This window comes from Leucoraja erinacea, chromosome 1, assembly GCF_028641065.1.
Source record: "Leucoraja erinacea ecotype New England chromosome 1, Leri_hhj_1, whole genome shotgun sequence".
In the NCBI taxonomy this organism is placed as follows: Eukaryota; Metazoa; Chordata; class Chondrichthyes; order Rajiformes; family Rajidae; genus Leucoraja; species Leucoraja erinaceus.
Window position 1 is genome coordinate 63,039,912 of NC_073377.1, and position 19,995 is coordinate 63,059,906.

General features: G+C 44.8%; 1 protein-coding gene across 2 annotated transcripts in view; it reads left to right on the top strand.

Moving 5' to 3' along the window:
* dlc1 (DLC1 Rho GTPase activating protein) overlaps positions 1 to 19,995 on the top strand; it is a 423,144-nt gene that overhangs the window by 144,555 nt on the left and 258,594 nt on the right. For both annotated transcript variants that reach the window (XM_055635599.1, XM_055635607.1), the window contains exon 4: positions 938 to 1,069. In XM_055635599.1, coding sequence (XP_055491574.1) covers positions 938 to 1,069 — 132 coding nt within the window. The remainder of the gene's footprint in view (positions 1 to 937; positions 1,070 to 19,995) is intronic.

The window sequence follows — 19,995 nt, forward strand, 5'->3', positions numbered from 1 at the left end:
ACCACCAGAGGCAACTAGGGAATCTAGACATCCCACTCGGAGGCCCACCTCCAGCATCACCTTCCCAGATACTTATTGGTATTAGTTAATTATTGTTATGTATATCGAGTTAGAGTGAAAAACCTATTTGTGTGCTATACATTCAAATCATACTATACCTGAGTATGTCATGCATAACTACAACAGGCATTGCAAAGAGAAAAAACACCAGAGTGCACAATATAGTGCTTTGAACATTATAGTGTATAGCCACAGAGTAAGTGCAGATAGAAAAGTTCAGGGGCACAATGGTGTTAGTTGGGAGATCAGGACTACAACCTTAGCTTATAAGCGGACCGTTCAGTAGTCTGATAACAATGGGATTTATCTAATGCAAGAATGGAATGTACCAGTTTTATACCTTCTGTAATTACATCATTTTTGTTACAGCAAAAAACATCGTTTCTAATCTCTAAAATGGGTGAAATCCAATTTCTGGGCAATTACAAGTTGCAATTACATCCCATGTTTCAAACATCAGCATGTAAATTTGAAATCTCTCACATCCCTATTGTAAGGCTAAGTGTGTGTCAAACCTTAAAATATCAGTGATAGCACATCTTGCACCAATTCTAACTAATAGTTATCATGGAGACAAAATATGGATTAAATTAAAAACACATTCCACAGGTATTTGGTCAGATTTTTCTTCATCAGTAAATACTTTTATTAAGACCAGTGGGCATTTGTGAAAACTTTAAAATCATCATTTAACTGAAATCACAATATCTTAAAGATAATTTTAATGAGAAACGTGCTCATTTTAAATTTGGAACCAATTTATTGGATCAATGGTGCATGTCTTTATACCTAGGGCACATTTATTCCACACTTCTGGAAGAAAGTATGATGTCTTTTATGGACTAATGTTCTGATGTTTCCTTTGGTTTGTTGGCAGGAGTTGGAATCTGATTCAGAAAATGGAGCAGATGTAGTTCTGATCAATCAAAACCAGAAGACACATCTTGCCAGCTCACCACATGGATCAACGTCCACCATGGCAGGGCTGGGGGCTAAACCAAAGACTGGGGTAGGTTTGGAAAATTTAAACAAAGCAAATCATTCTTACAATGGAAAAACCTGTTGTAAATTGTAGTATCAATGTAATAACAAGATAGAAACGTCTGAACGTTGACTGCTTTCAAACAGCGTATTTTATGGTCTTTTAATTGAATTGAATTGAATAGATTTTATTCGCAAAGTATGTATACATACAAGGAATATACAAGGACTTGTGAAGAATGAAATAAAATACCAGAGCAAAAGGAGGCTACAGACTTGGTTGTTGAGTAGAGCTACTGCTCGTGGAAAAAAGCTGTTTTTATGTCTGGCTGTGGCGGCTTTGACAGTCCGGAGTCGCCTTCCAGAGGGAAGTGCTTCAAAGAGTTTGTGGCCAGGGTGAGAGGGGTCAGAGATGATCTTACCCGGTCACTTCCTGGTCCTTGCAGTGTATAGTTCGTCAATGGAGGGAAGGTTGCAGCCAATAACCTTCTCAGCTGATCGAACGATGTGCTGCAGCCAAACCAGACCATGATGGAGAAGGTGAGGATGCACAAGGTGATGGAAGTATAAAAATGGACCATCATTGCCCGTGGCAGATTGTGCTTCCTCAGCTGCCGCAGGAAGTACATCCTCTGTTGTGCCTTTTTGACTGTGGAGTCGACGGTGGCCCCCCATTTAAGGTCCCTGGAGATGATGGTTCCCAGGAACTTAAAATGCTCCACAGATGTGACTGTTGTGATGTTGATGAAGAGGGAGGGGGGGGGAGGAAAGGAATCTCTCCTAAAGTCTACTATCAATTCCACTGTCTTAAGAGCATTGAGCTCCAGGTTGTTGCGATGGCACCAGGACGCCAGCTGTGTCACTTCCTGTCTGTAGGCAGATTCCTCCCCATCCTGGATCAGTCCAATCAGGGTTGTGTTGTCCGCAAACTTGAGAAGCTTGACTGACAGAGGTGTCTGTGGAGGTGAAGTCGTTGGTGTAGAGAGCGTAGAGGAGAGGAGAGAGTACGCAGCTTTGCGGTGCTCCTATGCTGAGGGTTTGCGAGTCCGAGATGTGCTTTCCCAGCCTCACATGCTGCTTACTGTCTGTCAGGAAGTTGATGATCCACTGTCAGAGGGGTTCAGGCACAGTCAACTGGGAAAGTTTGGAGTGTAGTAGCTCTGGCACAATGGTGTTGAATGCAGAGCTAAAATCCACTAACAAATTCCTTGCATAGGTCTCCTGGTGGTCTAGGTGCTGGAGGATGAATTGCAGGCCTAGGTTGACTACATCATCCACGGATCTATTTGCTCTGTGTGCCAACTGCAGGGGGTCCAGCAGGGGGCTTTGTGGTATTTTTCAGGTGGGCCAGCACAAGTCTTTCAAGGGTCTTCATGATTACAGAGGTCAGTGCAACAGGCCTGTAGTCATTAAGACCAGTAATCCTTGGCTTTTTGGGTATGGGAACAAAAGTGGAGACTTTGAAGCAGGCAGGGACAGAACAGGTTTTCAGGGACCGATTGAAAATGTCTGTGTAGACTGGTGCCAATTGTTCGGCACTCAGTTTGAGGGTAGAGGGGGTAACATTGTCTTGTCCTGGAGACTTCTGGCTTTTCTGTCTCCTGAATAGCTTTTCCAGCTCCTCAATTGCTATTGTTAGTGATGGGGAAATGGCCAGACTGATGTTGGGCAGCAAGTCGTGGACGGGTGGGTGGTGGTTGAGGGCCCAGTGTCTGCAGACTGGAGTCAGGCTGTAAGTAGGTGTGAAGTGGTGATAGGGAGGAGTGGGTGGGGAAGGAGGGAAGGGATTACAGGGGTTATGTTTCTGTCTAACGAACCTGCAGTAGAGCTTGTTCAGGTCGTTGGTCAGCTGACGATTGTCCAAGGAGCAGGGGGCTTTCCTCTTGTAGCTGGTGATTTTTTGCAAGCCCTTCCACACTGAAGAAGAGTCATTAGCTGAGAACTTGCTCCTTAACTTCTCAGAGTACCTTTCCTTGGCAGCTCTGATTCCACTTCTCAGCTTGTACTTGGCCTGCTTGTAGAGGTCTGCATCCCCACTCCTGTAAGCCTCATCTATAGACTGGTGGAGCTGTCTGAGTTCTGCAGTGAACTAGGGCTTTTCATTGTTGAAGGTACACAAAAATGCTGGAGAAACTCAGCGGGTGCAGCAGCATCTATGGAGCGAAGGAAATAGGCAATGTTTCAGGCCAAAACCCTTCTTCAGACTGATGGGGGGTGGCGGGGAGAAGAAAGGAAAAAGGAGGAGGAGGAGCCCGAGGGCTGAGGGGTGGGAGGAGACAGCCCAAGGGCTGACGAAGGGGAGGAGACAGCAAGGGCTAACAAAATTGGGAGAATTCAATGTTCATGCCCGCAGGATGCAGACTCCCCAAGCGGAATATGAGGTGTTGTTCTTCCAATTCCCGGTGTTGCTTGCTCTGGCCATGGAGGAGACCCAGGACAGAGAGGTGGATGGGGAATGGGAGGGGAAGTTGAAGTGCTGAGCCACCGCAAGGTCAGGTTGGTTATTGCGGACCGAGCGGAAGTGTTCGGCGAAACGATCGCCCAGCCTCCGCTTAGTCTCACCGATGTAGATCAGCTGACATCTAGAGCACCGGATGCAATAGATGAGGTTGGAGGAGATGCAGGTGAACCTCTGTCGCACCTGGAACAACTGCTTGGGTCCTTGAATGGAGTCGAGGGAGGAGGTAAAGGGACAAGTGTTGCATCTCTTGGGGTTGTAATGGAAAGTGCCCGGGGTGGGGGTGGTACGGGAGGGAAGGGAAGAATTGACAAGGGAGTTAAGGAGGGAGCGGTCTTTGCAGAAGGCAGACATGGAGGGCAATGGGAAGATGTGGCGAGTGGTGGGGTCACGTTGGAGGTGGCGAAACTGACAGAGGATTATTTGTTGTATGTGACGGCTGGTGGGGTGAAAGGTGAGGACTAGGGGGACTCTGCCCTTGTTGCGAGTGTGGGGATGGGGAGAGAGAGCAGTGTTGCGGGGTATGGAAGAGACCCTGGTGCGAGCCTCATCTATGGTGGAGGAGGGGAACCCCCGTTCCCTGAAGAATGAGGACATTTCAGATGCCCTGGTGTGGAACACCTCATCCTGGGAGCAGATGCGGCGTAGATGGAGGAATTGGGAGTAGGGGATGGAGTCCTCACAGGAAGCAGGGTGGGAAGAAGTGTAGTCCAGATAGCCATGGGAGTCAGTAGGTTTATAGTGGATGTCAGTCAGAAGTCTATCACCTGCGATGGAGATAGTGAGGTCAAGGAATGGTAGGGAAGTGTCAGAAATGGTCCAGGTGTATTTGAGCGCCGGATGGAAGTTAGTGGTTGACCCGGGTCCTAGTGAGAATGCAACTGTCCTCACAAAAGCTGACATGATGTCACAGTGTCTGTATACTCATCGAGGCTTGTGGTTGCTTCCCTGAACACATTCCAATCTGTGCAGTCAAAGCAGTATTGTAGGTTTTCAATGACCTCGCTTGTCCACTTTTTCACTGTTCTGACCACAGGCTTAGCAGTTTGTAGTTTCTGCCTGTAGGTCGGAATAATGTGAACTAAACAATGATCAGAGAGACCCCAGAGCCGCCCGGGTAACAGAGTGATATGCTTTCCTGATTGTAGTGTCCCAATGATCTAGTGTTCTCTCGCCTCTGGTGGGGCAGGTAACGTGATTCTGTATTTTGGAAGCTCTTGGCTGAGGTTAGCCCTGTTAAAATCCCCCAAAACAATGACCATGGAGTTCTGGAAGTCACTCTCTACTCTCATTACATGGTCAACGAGTTTCACCTCATGTCCGCAGACCTGGTGGGGGGGTGTAAATTCCAGCGAGACTAAAAGAGGTAAATTGTTGAGTGTGGAGAATAAAAGGGTTTACAATTCTGTATTTTGGATTAGGAGAACTGAAGTTAGACTGTTAAAATCCCCCAAAACAATGACCATGGAATTCTGTAAGTCACTCTCTATTCCCATTACCTGGTCAACGAGTTGCACCTCATGTATGCAGACCTGGGGGAGGAATGTAAACTACAGCGAGACTAAAAGAGGTAAATTTAAATTCCTTGGAGAAAAAAGGGTTTACAATTTAAAAAAAAAGATTCCAGAAAAAAAAAAAAAATCAGAAGTTTCCACTTTACCGGCCAAAACTCTGTTCTCCCGTCCCTGGTTAGGGAGAAGGCATGAATCTGAACCCAATGGCTGATTTCCCCAACACCAGCCGCCGCTTTGCATGGCCTCCTCGCCTCCCCCTGAAGGGGGGGTGCATCTGGGTGCGAACACACCCCCTTTGACCCCCCTTAAGCCCATGCCACCCCCGCTGGGCTCATCGCCAGAAAAACTGAAATCATGCCACCACGCTTGGAAATGGCCAGTTCTCTGCTGACCCCCGGGTGGGAGTGGCTGACCTGAACCCAATGGGTAACATGCCACCCAGTCGCCGCTGTGGCAGAGCCCCTCCCTCGCCTGGGTCCGCTGGGGCCCAAGCCATCTGACCCCCGCTGGGCCCACGCCACCCCCGCCGACCCTCGCTGGGTCCACGCCACACTCGCTGAACCCCGCTGGGCCCACGCCAACCCCGGTGGGCCCACGCCACCCCCACTGACCCCCGCTGGGCCCACGTCGCCTTCATCCACGCCACCCTCGCTGACCCCCACTGGGCCACCCACCTTCACTTCCCCCCCCCGCTGGGCCCACGCCACCTTCATCTTCGCCCCCCCCCCCACAAGAAAGAGGGGGGATGTGAGAGGGGGAAGGGGGAGGGGGGAGAGAGAGATGGGGAGGGGAGAGGGAAAGGGGGATTATCTTTAGTGAGTGCAAAATTAAGGTAGGTTTTAGAGCTATTATATTTTCTCCTCCATATGAATAATATTAAACAATATCAAATAATATCAAACAAATGGAACTGCTTTCTTTTCCTTGATAAGAATACTGAAAAATATGAATTCCATAGTTTGTGACATAAATACACATTTTAATGGGATCATTATATACAGATGTAACATTTCCATTTTGAGATTGGGGGGAGTGCTGGGGACAAATATGCGTCAAGCCAATAGCCTAATCGTTAAGGAGTTAAAGATAACATCGATAAAGAGCTGAGAAGAAGAATCAGAGCTGCCAAGGAAAGATACTCTGAGAAGTTGAGGAGCAAGTTATCAGCAAGTGATTCTTCTTCAGTTTGGAAGGGCATGCAAGAAATCACCAGCTATAAGAGGAAAGCCCCCCGCTCTTTAGACAATCATCAGCTGACGAACAACCTGAATGAGTATTACTGCAGGCTTGAAAATCAGAAACGTAACCCTGAAACCCCTTCCCCACCAAACACAGCCAGACCCCAGTCTGCAAAGAATGGACCCGGCACCCTCTCCTTCCCATTCACCACTTCACACCTACTTAAGGCACGACTCCAGTATGAAAAGAGTGGAACCTTTCCCACCCCACCCAACCACTTCACAGACTGAAGAAGGGTATCGGCCCGAAACGTCACCTATTGCCTTTGCTCCATAGATGCTGCTGCACCCGCTGAGTTTCTCCAGGATTTTTGTGTACTCTCTGTCAAGTTTCTCAGGTTTGTGGATGACAAAACCCTGATTGGACTGATCCAGGATGGGGATCTCTGTACTCTTTTCAGTTTGACATCTTTCCTATAACATGGTGCCCAGAACTGAACACAATATTCTAAATGCGGTCTCACCAACGTCTTATACAACTGCAACATGACCTCCCAACTTCTATACTCAATACTCTGACTGATGAGGGCCAAAGTGCCAAAATACTTTTTGACCACCTGATATACCTGCGACACGACCTTCAAGGAACCATGCAACCATCAACCATTCCTCTGCCCACCTGGCTAATTGATCCAGATCCTGCTGCAATCTTTCACAACCATCTTCACTATCTGCAAAACCACTCACTTCTGTATCATCAGCAAACTTGCTAATCTTGCCCTGTTCTGTGACGTTTCAGAGTGCTGGAGTAACTCAGCGGGTCGGGTGAGTATAGAAGTTGGGAGGTCATGTTGCAGTTGCATAAGAAGTTGGTGAGGCCGCATTCAGAGTATTGTGTTCAGTTCTGGGCACCATGTTATAGGAAAGATGTCATCAAACTGGAAAGGGTACAGTGAAGATTTATGAGGATGTTGCCAGGACTAGGGAGCCAGAGCTATAGGGAGAGGTTGAGTAGGCTGGGACTATATTTCATGGAGCACAGGAGGATGAGGGATGATCTAATAGAGATGTATAAAATCATGATTTGAATAGATATGGTTGAGTCTTTTGCCCAGAGTAAATGAATCGAGGAGCAGAGGACATAGGTTTAAGGTGAAGGGCAAAAGATTTAATAGGAATCTGAGGGGTATGTTTTTCACACAAAGGGTGGTAGGTGTATGGAACAAGCTGCCAGAGGAGGTAGTTGAGGCAGGGACTATCGCAACATTTAAGAAACAGTTAGACAGGTACATGGATAGGACAGGTTCGGAGGGATATGGATCAAACGTGGGCAGGTGGGACTAGTGCAGATGGGACATGCTGGGCCGAAGGGCCTGTTTCCACACTGTATCACTCTATGACTCTATCTATCTTTCCCTCTCAAACCCATTCTCCTGCCTTCTCCCCATTACCTCTGACACCCGTATCAATCAAGAATCTATCAATCTCCTCCTGAAAAATGTCCATTGACTTGACCTCCACAGCTGTCTGTGGCAATGAATTCCACAGTTCACCACCCTCTGACTTAAGAAATTCCTGCTCATCTCCTTCCTAAAGGAATGTCTTTTAATTCTGAGGCTGTGGCCACTGGTCCTAGACTCTCCCACTAGTGGAAACATCCTCTCCAAGTCCACTCCATCCAGGTTTTTACCAGGCTGGGACAGACGGCAACAGCTTCACACCGTGTCCCAAAGCTTGTGTCCTGTCATGCATCACCCAAGGCAGCAGAGGTGTTATAGGAGAGGGCAAGCACTGCGACAAAGTAGCTCACGATGGTTTGGGTTACATTCAGGAATGTCTATGCATGTCACATCATGAATATTACTGAAGAACGGTCTTGACCCGAACTATAATCTATTCCTTTTCTCCAGAGATGCTGCCTGACCCACTGAGTTACTCCAGCACTCTGTGACATGTCACCTATCAATGTTCTCCACAGATGCTGCCTGACTCACTGAGTTACTCCAGCACTCTGTGAAACGTCGCCCATTCATATTCTCCGCAGATGCTGCCTGACCCGCTGAGTTACTCCAGCACTTTGTGACTATTTTCCCTTCAGCCATCTGCCCAAGCCCACTCTCCCCCTCCTTTCCTATGTTCCTTTCCACCCATAAACCTCTCTCTGCCTTTACATTTCACTCCTCTTTCAAATCTGCTCTACTTATCTACATGCATTTTTCTTCTTCACTTTTTAGTCATAGAATGATGCAGTGTGGAAACAGGCCCTTCAGCCCAACTTGCCCACATGGACCGACATGTCCCATCTACACTAGTCCCACTCACATGCTTTTGGCCCATAGCCATCTAAATCTGTCCTATCCCTGTACGTGTCCAAATGTCTCTTTAACATTAGGATAGTCCCAGTCTTAACTACCTCCTCTGGCAGCTCGTTACATACACCCAGCACCCTTTGCGTGAAAAAGCTACCTCAGATTCCTGTTAATTTCTGAAATATTGGTCATAAATTTGGTGCAACAATGTTCCAAAACAAGGCTCAGAATACATCAGAGAGCATCTAAAACCCCTGAGCTTCCAGGGCCCTTAAGCGGGCCCTGGACCCCGGCATCGAGGGACTTCATGCTTCGTGCTCGTGATGTGTGCGGTTCACACATTATTTCACATTAAGTTTTTTGTAATCCTGTCATGCCACCCCCCTTTTTGAAAAGCTTCGTACGGGCCTGCTTTGCGGTCCGCTCTGTGTAGTTGAAAGCCAGCCAGCTGCAGTGCATTGTCCGGGGTTGACTCACACCACCAGGTCTTGGTGAAGCACAGGGCAGCGGCTCAAGAGAAGTCCTTGTTTGTTTGGCACAGGAGCTGCAGTTCGTCCACTTTGTTGTTGAGAGAACATAGATTTGCAAGGAATATACTCGGGAGCGTTGTGCGTAATGTTTGTCGCCGGAGTCGGGTGAGTGCTCCAGAGCATTTCACCCGGGTCCTCCTCCAGCTCAAGACCTTGAACACAGCCACAGCCCCGCCGACGTGTATGTCCAAATATTCCAGCGAGTGAGAGAAATCAGGAACAATGTTTGGAAGTACCGAATATCTGATGTTAAGGAGTACTTCTCTCGTGAAAGTGTGGGATTTTCACAAGCGACACAAACAAACAAACAAACACAGACAAAACAGCAAGGAGCAGTGCACCGTGGCAGCCATCGTCAGTGCCACCATTGCAGTGATGCATTGAGTTTACAAACAGGCAAAATATTGAAATGAAATAAAGATGGACCTTTTTACTAATATTTAGTGTTGTCCTAACAAAAAGAGTTAATGAAGTTCAGTTGCATGTAATGATGTTTCGAGTTGCGTGGGTGTTGACAATTTAGTAGGGTTTGTTTATAAAGAAACCCTGCTGGTATTAAATGAAACCAGTGAATGTGGTCACAAGTGGGTGCATAGTATTGGAGCATGACAAATGGAGAAGTTAACAGCATAGGAGAATATGGGACATATGGTACATCATTGCACAAGTGCTATGTTAGGCTGAGCCAGTTTCCAGCCACAATGACAGAATAGCACAGTAAAGTTATATGCGTATATGGAAGATATAATTAAGGCAGAACGTTTAGGTCACATAAACCTACAAAATCTCCATTTATCATGCACCATCAGTACCACTTTTACCTTCAGTGCCTCAACGACAATTGTTGGCAGGCATAATGGCCCATGGCATTTAATTGTGGAGCTAACACTGAACATCCTTCTGGAGTGTAACACTCTCATGTAGTAATGCTGTTGTTAAACTTGAAGGATGCAGAGAAAATTAATGAGGATCTTACCAGGACTTGAGGGCCTGAGCTATAGAGAGAGGTTGAGTGGGCTAGGACTTTATTCCTTGGAGCGCAGGAGGATGAGGGGTGACCTTACAGAGGTGTATAAGAACATGAGCGGATTGGATAGGGTAAATGTACAGTCTTTTATCCAGAGTAAGGGAATCGAGAACCAGAGGACATAGGTTTAAGGTGAGCGAGGAAAGATTTAATAGGAACTTGAGCGGCAAACTTTTCACACAATTGGCAGTGGATATATGGAACAAACTGCCAGAGGAGGTAGTTGAGGTAGATACTATCACAATGTTTAAAGGACCTTTGGACAGGTACTGAGTTGGTTGGATGATCATATTGATCGGTGTCCAATGAGATCTCCTGCACCTAATTTCTCTATGACTATGACTTTTTAGGAATGCAAAACAAGGCAGCTGTAGTGTAGATGGGACAAAGGGGGATGAAAGGCCTGTTGTATGTCTCTGTGTCTCTATGACTATAACTTCTTAGGAAGCAACAAAATGTGTCAAAGGGGGAGGGGTTGGATATTGGTTTCTGCATATGTTTGGAATCTTTAGAATAGTGCGACTTCAATGTCAGATCTAAACTGATTTCACCAATGCACAACACAGAGTTTAAATGACAAGGCAGCAGCGAGCCAGCCAGCAGAGAGTGAATATGACCCAGGTTTGAAATAGGGAACCAGGAAAACACAATCACCAAACAAAGAATGGAGAAACAGTTCTCATGAATATTTACATTAACGGTTCCTCGAGGTAACTTTAGCTTTCTTTAGTGTTTGTAAAATCATTTAGTCATGTACATGTTGCTACAGCGTTGGTTTGCACAAACAGGTGTGGCTTGAAAGCATATAGTTACAAATGCCAACAATGGAAGGATGGAACTGAGTGCTGGTTATACTGGACTGACTGTCATTTAAAGTCCCTGTTGGCAGTCCATAAAGAGATTCATAGTTCATAAGTTTGTAAGTGACAGGAGCAGAATTAGGCCATCAGGTCCATCAAGTCTACTCCGCCATTCAATCATGGATGATCTATCTTTCCCTCTTAACCTCATTCTCCTGCCATCTCCCCATAACCCCTGACACCCAGACTTATCAAGAATCTATCTATCTCTGCCTTAAAAATATCCATTGACTTGGCCTCCGCAGCCTTCTGTGGCAATGAATTCCATAGGTTCTATGTCAAAATGGCATAAGCCAATGTAGACAATATTTCATTGTGGATCTAACACTGCATATCTCTGTGGAGGGAGTGCTCTCCTGCAGTAATGCTGTTATAATGGTAAGTTGCAACTTTAAAGGTAATTTTCACACCAAACTTTTCTCCTCTCCCATAGTCTCCAATTGCAATGCTTGCTGGAATTTTATTTCAAGGGCACCAGCAACCCTGCACTGTTCCGACCCAGAGACTGATCAGTGAGAGCCATTTCACAAAAGTTTGGCAACATATCCCAGCTCAGTCCTGTTCTCGTCTGATGCGCATATGTATTGATTATGTGGATGGAGTCACGTGGGGTCAGAAGAAATGGAAAGTCAAATACATTTTTGACTCGAAATCCCAGTATATTACAAAAGGGGTGCTGGGATGGTATTGATCGAGGGATACATAACAGTCAATACTCTACCATATTAAAATTCCCTGTAACATGGCCTTAGTCATAAAATCATTGGAGCTGCACATTATCGATTTAAAAATCTGATATCCAGTTATCTAATCCTAAGAGAAGATACAGATTGCTGTAGTAGCTCAACGGGTCAGGCAGCATCTCAGGAGAACATGGATAGGCAATGTTTTGGGATGGAAGGGAAAGGAGGCACTTAGCTAGGGACAAAATGCACACCAGCCTGTCAACGATTGGAACTATCTCACTGGAGTGGAATAACCTCTTCCATTTCAGTGAGAACAGAACTAACCTCTCCAGTCTCTCCTCATAACTGAATAACTCTATCTAAGGCATTATCTGCATTATCACCTCTGCACCCTTTACCCTTCCTATAACATGGTGCTTAATTTAATTAATTCAATTAAAATGAAACATTTAAAGCTACAGTTATTATTCACTTACACAACAGACAGCATCATCGGCGAAGGGTGGACAAGGGAACCGGTCAGCATGTTTGAGGCCGAGAGAGATGGCAGCTGGGAATAGAAAAGCTAAAACTGCATCACAGTATGGTGTGGCAACTGCTCTGTCTCCAACCGGAAGGCACTGCAGAGGGTGGTGAAAATTGCCCAACGCATCACCGGTTCCTCGCTCCCCTCCATTGAGTCTGTCCAAAGCAAGCGCTGTCTGCGGAGGGCGCTCAGCATCGCCAAGGACTGCTCTCACCCCAACCATGGACTGTTTACCCTCCTACCATCCGGGCGGCGCTACAGGTCTCTCCGTTGCCGAACCAGCAGGTCGAGGAACATCTTCTCTCTGGCGGCTGTCACTCTACTCAACAACGTACCTCGATGACTGCCAATCACCACCCCCCCCCCCCCCCCCCCCCCCCCCCCCCCCCCCCCCCCCCCCCCCCCCCCCCCCCCGACACTTATTATTTTTTATTCAAATCGTTTACTATGTCGCTCTTCAAGGGAGATGCTAAATGCATTTCGTTGTCTCTGTACTGTACACTGACAATGACAATTAAAATTGAATCTGAATCTAAAGAGTCATGGATTGGGTGGCCAGAGACGGGAAGAAGATATGGGGTTGTGGAAGAATGCTTCTGTGCAGAGATGGGAGAAGTGCCTTCGGATTTAGTGAGGTTTTCACCTATCTGGGTTAAATTTCCATTAAAAACAACCAGGGTCACGGAGACCAATTTCTCGGCAATTCTTCTTTCTAAATCAGAAGGGTTCAAAAGGTTAATTTTAAATGGGTGCCCTTGTTTTACCATTGATCATAGAAAGACAGAAGGGCAGCTGCTAACATTACTCTTGAAACTGCAGTGACCCTCACCAAAAAGCACAATATTAACATGCTGACATTTTGCACTAAGCATAGATTTACAATGGATCGCAGTATTTCTCTGCAGAACAGATCTGGCTTGGCACAAAACTGTGATGCAAGCACATACTGGAATCTGACTGGAGCTAATATGTACTGCACATAAACAACACTTCATGAAGTAAACAGTGCAATGCATCAGAGATTAAAAAGTGCAGTTGTAATTAATTGTTATGTTTTTGCACGCAACAAGAATTTACAAGAAGCGACATTTAAAGTAACTTAACCTTGTAGGGATTGTGTATCATGGATGGTTCAGAAAAGACAAGAGCCTCTTTCTTTTGAAAGGAGTCGGTTTGTGAAGGTTGGGTCTTGTGGAAATGAGTAATGTACCCATTACACTCAATTACCACATTAGCAGGGTTATATTGACAAGAGGAAGAATTAAAGGCATTCAGATGTAACCAGCTGTGTAATTTAATTTAACCTTCCATATTGCTCCTAATGCCTTGAATTATTTACTCTCTGCTGTTCATCAGTGAACTTAGGTTCGACCACACAGGGGTGGCATCTCGGAATGTCTGTGCAGCTTGCAGAGGCACTTGATCAATGGGAAGTGATAGTACAAAATGTTGCCAATTTCTGTGGACATCTATCATAGTGACAAAAATCCAGCTCCGGAGCAAAGTCACTGCATTTATCTGCCTGACTCTTCTACACCCTGAGGCATTATGAATAGTACTATTGAAATAAGGCACCTCAATTGCTGAGGGGTGAAAGTAATTGAAACTTCTTACCATCCTCTTGTACCATTGCCATTTAACCCATTTGTATAACTAAGTCTAGCACTTTCTTGTGTAAAAAGGAACTGCAGATGCTGGTTTATATCGAAGATAGATATTAAATACTGGAGTAATTCAGCGGGTCAGGCAGCATCTCTGCAGAAAACTAATAGGTGATGTTTCGGGTTGGAACCCTTTTTCAGACAAATCTGAAGTCTAATAAAGAGTACCGACCCGATTTGTAACCTATTATTTTCCTCCAAAGATGCTGCTTGGCCCGCTCGTTTACTCCAACGTTTTGTGTCCATCGTTAAAGACTTTATTACAAGCTAAACCAACATGTGTTCATGGGCCTTCACCTCTGTCACTGGCTGTGATATTAAGCAACATTATAATGTTTCTACAGCGTTCCACTGATAACAATGCAGACAATTAACAAATTGCTGATGGGACTTGGATCTGATTTCTTATAGGGTGGCAACATCAGTGGGGAGACATGGTGGTGCAAAACATAGTGGTACTGCCACCCTGTTCCAGCAACGCCATTCAATCCTGCCCTCCAGTGCTGTCTGTGTGGTGTTTGCCTGTTCTTCCTATGATTGCCTGGGTATCCTCTGGGCATTCCTGTTTCCTGCCACTGACCATTAAGTTAACTGTCTACCATAAGTAATAGCATAGTGTAAGTAGGTGGTAGGGAAATCAGGACATGTGAGAGAGAGTAGGTTGCAGGGAAATAACAGTAGTTATCGGATTGCTTCGAGAGGCAGCATAGACACAATAACCTCATTCCCCATAAGAAAATATGATGTAAAATCCGTTGCTAATTAATCTTTTCTATTCAGTTTAGGATCTTACCATAACTGGGAAGATCAACATTGACTGATATATCCCTCTCATATCCCTCTAAACCCTTCCTATCAATATATCTATCCAAATGTCTTTTGACAACTAAACATTCTGGCAATAAAACTAATTGGTGTGTAGATTATTGGTAACTAAGTTCCCCGTTCCAGCACTGTAGAAAATAATTTCCATCAGTCTGTTGATGGTTGCATGCAAATTGATTTGAATCTAAGTAGGATGGGACATACCTGGGCAATCTTTCACATTCTTGGGTAGATGCCAGTCCTGTAACTATACTGGAACCATTTGAGTACGTCATGGTGTACAATTGTATGTATTCACTGCTTGGCATTGAATATCCAATCTTTAATAGTATAGAATAGTGAGTAACAATTCGATGACAATGAGGGACATTTAGATTCAATCCATGACGGTGTAAAAACAAACTCAGCCAGTCTATGACAGTACAAGGATCTGTAACAGCTTGGGATGGTTTCCAGAGACTAGGTTTTAATATGTTATTTTGTGAAACACAGTAGCCTGTACCTCGTGTCACAATTATGAATTATAATTTAGATGAAGTCAGATGCTTAGGTTCTTCAGATAAATGACACAAGCTCTTAAAATCCAACCGCTAATGTGTACCATATTCAGTTTCAAGCTTGTAAATTTAGCACTATTGGAAATTATACTGGGAAGCACAGAATGTTGTGGTCATTTTGAAAACCAGGAGATAATGTTTAGTTACTGCATTGAACTACTTAGCTGATGCTTAATACAATGTTATAAATCGACTCATAGTTAGTTAAAAAATTAAAAAAAATAGGTGCAGTAGGCCATTCAGCCCTTTGAGCCAGCACCACCATTCAATATGATCATGGCTGATCATCTAAAATCAGTACCCCATTCCTGCTTTTTCCCCATATCTCTTGATTCCTTTAGCCCTAAGAGCTAAATCTAACTCTCTCTTGAAAATATCCAGTGAATTGGTCTCCACTGCCTTCTGTGGCAGAGAATTCCACTGATTCACAACTCACTGGGTGAAGTTTTTCTTCATCTCAGTCCTAAATAGCCTTCCCCTTATTCTTAAACTGTGACCCCTGGTTCAGGACTCCCCCAACATCGGGATCATTTTTCCTGCACCTAGCCTGTCCAATCCTTTAACAATTTGATATGTTTCTATAAGATCCCCACTCACCCTTCTAAATTCCAGTGAATTCAGCCTTGATTATGAAGTATTATGAAGTTATTATGAAGTGATACAGGATTGGACATGAATAGCATATCTCACTTGTCCCAAACTGATTTTCCCTGTCCAGATTCAAGTAGTTGTAAATTTACAGTAAGTTTAAGCGGAGAGAAATAGTTGTAAGTTTACATGAGGTTTAAGGAGAAATTAAAAGTTGTATTGCAACAATTTTGGCAAATACAGTTACTACAATGACCCATATGGCAGCCATGACTGCCTATTTTGACGTCATGACACTAACTACTTAAGATGCCTTAAAATTTGAAACTACCACTTAATCGTGAGAGTCAAGGTATTCTTAGGCTTGTCTGTAGATCCTTTAGTGTTTGTGCTTTTACACCCCATGAGAATTATCTGTGCTAGCACTTTGTGTTGAGACTTTTAATTCTCACTTTGCTTGAGGACACTTGTCAAGCTCAGCCATTGTCCTGGAACGCTCTTAAATTGTCTCTCTCATAGTGTTCAAATGACCAGATTTTCAACCTCAATCATTGCTGTTCCTAAAATGACATCTAATTGATGTCGTCCTCAGGGAATTTGATGTACTTAAGAGGCATCTGGACATTTTGCACTGGTTTGTGAATAATCCCATTGTTCTAAGACTGTTAAACCACTCTCCAAATGATGCCTTTGCCTCAGTTCTCTGAAAATGTATGGTCTTTTACAGATCACAGAACATCCTTGAAACACCTATCACTGGTCTAAATCTCCAACCAGCTTTGCAGCCTGTTTCTCAAAAGGTGGTGGGCTCAACAGTTTTTTCCCTCATACCTCACTGCCACCTCAATGCTGTCCTACTTTCTCTGTTGACCTGTCCAGACCTAAATGACAAACACTCAGCAGTCGGCACCCAGCAGAATCCAAGACTTCACTTCATGCTACACATGTATATTTGTTGGTATTACCCAATCTCCCCACAGATCCAGTTTTAGGGATATCATGATGCCATTCAGCACCACCCCTGACTCTGTATTGTACAACCTTTCTCAGTGTCACCAGCATACAACGTACACATGGTTTGGCCAAAATGCTTTCTTATCTCATGGTAAATGACTACAATATGATACGATATGACAGAACTTTATTTACCCCAGGAGGGAAATTGGTCTGCCAATGGTCATAAAATACATGAAGCGTGAAATTAAAGTGATGAGTGGAAAGGATAACAAGTAGAAAGTACAGGATAGGGTGTGTGCAAAGATGGAGGAGGGAACGGGGAGACAGTCTACCCCATGACAGAAGGGGGAGAAGTTGTACAGTTTGATAGCCACAGGGAAAAAAGATCTCCTGTGGCGTTCTGTACTGCTTCTTGGTGGAACCAGTCTGTTGCTGAAGGTACTCCTCAGGTTGACCAGGGTGTCATGAAGGGGGTGAGCTGTATTGTCCAAAATGCACCACAATTTGAGGAGCATCCTCCCCTCCAAGACCACCTCCCATGATTCCAACTCTGTCCCCAGGATGGAGCCAGCCTTCCTGATGAGTTGTTTGATCCTGTTGGCATCCGCGGCCTTCGCCCTGCTGCCCCACCAGCACACAACTGTCAAAATAACACACAGGTGGGCAGAGGGGGCGGGTAGCTCTGTTCGTAAGGAATGAAATCTCAGTGACATAGAATCAGGAGATGTAGAGTCAGTATGGATAGAACTGAGGAATTGTAAGGATAAAAATACCCTAATGGGAGTTATCTACAGGCCCCCAAACAGTAGTCTGGATATAGGGTGCAAGGTGAATCAGGAGTTAAAATTGGCATGTGGTAAAGGTAATGCCATGGTGGTTATGTGAGATTTCACCATGCAGGTAGACTGGGAAAATCAAGTTGATATTGGACCCCAAGGAAGGGAGTTTGTGGAGTGCCTCTGAGATGGAATCTTAGAGCAGCTTGTACTGGAGCCTACCAGGGAAAAGGCAATTCTGGATTTAGTGTTGTGTAATGAACCGGATTTGATAAGGGAACTCAAGGTAAAGGAGCTTTAGGAGGTAGTGACCATAATATGATGAGTTTTAATCTACAATTTGAGAGGGAGAAAGGAAAAACGGAAGTGTCAGTATGACAGTTGAGCAAAGGGGACTATGGAGGCATGAGGGAGGAGCTGGCCAAAGTTGACTGAAAAGAGACTGTAGCATGAAACAACAATGGCAGGTATTTCTGGGAATGAAACAGAAAGTGCAGGATCAATTCATTCCAAAGAGGAAGAAAGATTCCAAGGGGAGTAAGGGGCAACCGTGGTTGACAAGGGAAATCAGGGACAGTATAATAATAAAAGAGAAGTATAACATAGCAAAGATGAGCGGGAAGCCAGAGGATTGGGAAACTTTTAAAGAGCAACAGAAGATTACTAAAAAGGCAATACAGGGAGAAAAAATGAGGAACGAAGGTAAGCTAGCCAAGAATATAAAGGATAGTATAAGCTTCTTTAGGTATGTGAAGAGGAAAAAATTAGTTAAGACAAATGTGGGCCCCTTGAAGGCAGAAATAGGTGAATTTATCATGGGGAACAAGGAAATGCCAGACGAGTTGAATAGGTACTTTGGATCTGTCTTCACAAAGGGAGACAAACAATCTTCCTGATGTACTAATGGCCAGAGGACTAGGGTGGCGAAGGAACTGAAGGAAATTCACATTAGGCCCCAGGAAATGGTTTTGGATAGACTGATGGGACTGAAAGATGATAAATCCCCAGGGCCTGATGGTCTGCATTTCAGGGTACTTAAGGAAGGGGCTCTAGAAATCGTGGATGCATTGGTGATCATTTTCCAATGTTCTCTCTACTCAGCACCAGTTCCTGTGGACTGGAGGGTAGCTAATGTTATCCCACTTTTTAAGAAAGGATGGAGAAAGAAAGCAGGGAATTATGGAACAGTTAGCCCGAGATCGGTGGTGGGGAAGATGCTGGAGTTAATTATAAAAGATGAAATAGCAGCACATTTGAATAGCAGTAACAGAATAAAATGGTCCATTGAGTCAGCATGCAGAGCCAAAAGAGATGGGGGAGATATTGAACAATTTTTTTTCTTCGGTATTCGAAAGGGGAATCATAAGCTTGACTAATCTTCAAAGTGAAGAATTTTTAAAAGTGAGGATGTACAGGATATTCCCTAGGAAAAAGTGGACCGGGGCTATGACAGTGAGGGACGTCCTGGAGTGGTACCTGGTTCCCATTGTTTCAAAGAAAGCCTTTGATAAGGTCCCACATAGGAGATTAGTAGGCAAAATTAGATCACATGGTATTGGGGTAAAGTGCTGACATGGATAGAAAATTGGTTGGCAGACAGGAAACAAAGAGTTGGTAGGGATTAACGGTCCCTTTCAGAATGGCAGGCAGTGAATAGTGGGGTGCCGCAAGGCTCGGAGCTGGGACTGCAGTTATTTACAATATACATTAATGATTTAGATGAAGGGATTAGAAGTAACATTAGCAAATTTGCAGATGACACAAAGCTGGGTGGCAGTGTGAACTGTGAAGAGGATGCTATGAGGCTGCAGGGTGACTTGGCCAGGTTGCGTGAGTGGGCAGATGCATGGCAGATGCAGTTTAACGTGGATAAATGTGAGGTTATCCACTTTGGTGGCAAGAACAGGAAGGCAGATTATTATCTGAATGGTGTCAAGTTAGGAAAAGGGGAAGTACAACAAGATCTGGGTGTCCTTGTACATCAGTCACTGAAAATAAGCATGGAGGTACAGCAGGCTGTGAAGAAAGGGAATGAAATGTTGGCCTTCATAACAAGAGGAGAGGAGTTGAGTATAGGAGCAAATATGTCCTTCTGCAGTTGTGGCCTTGGTGAGGCCACGCCTGGAGTATTTTGGGCAGTTTTGGTCTCCAAATCTGAGTAAGGACATTCTTGCTATTGAGGGAGTGCAGCGTAGGTTCATGAGGTTAATTCCCGGGATGGCGGGTCTGTCATATGTTGAAAGAATGGTGCGACTGGGCTTGTATTCACGGAAATTTACAAGGATGAGAGGAAGTCTTATTGAAACATATAAGATTATTAAGGGATTGGACACGCTAGAGGCAGGAAACATGTTCCCGATGTTGGGGGAGTCCAGAACCAGGGGCCACAGTTTAAGAATAAGGGGTACGCCATTTAGAACAGATGAAGAAAAACATTTTAACCCAGAGAGTTGTGAATCTGTTGAATTATCTGCCTCAGAAGGCAGTGAAGGCCGATTCTCT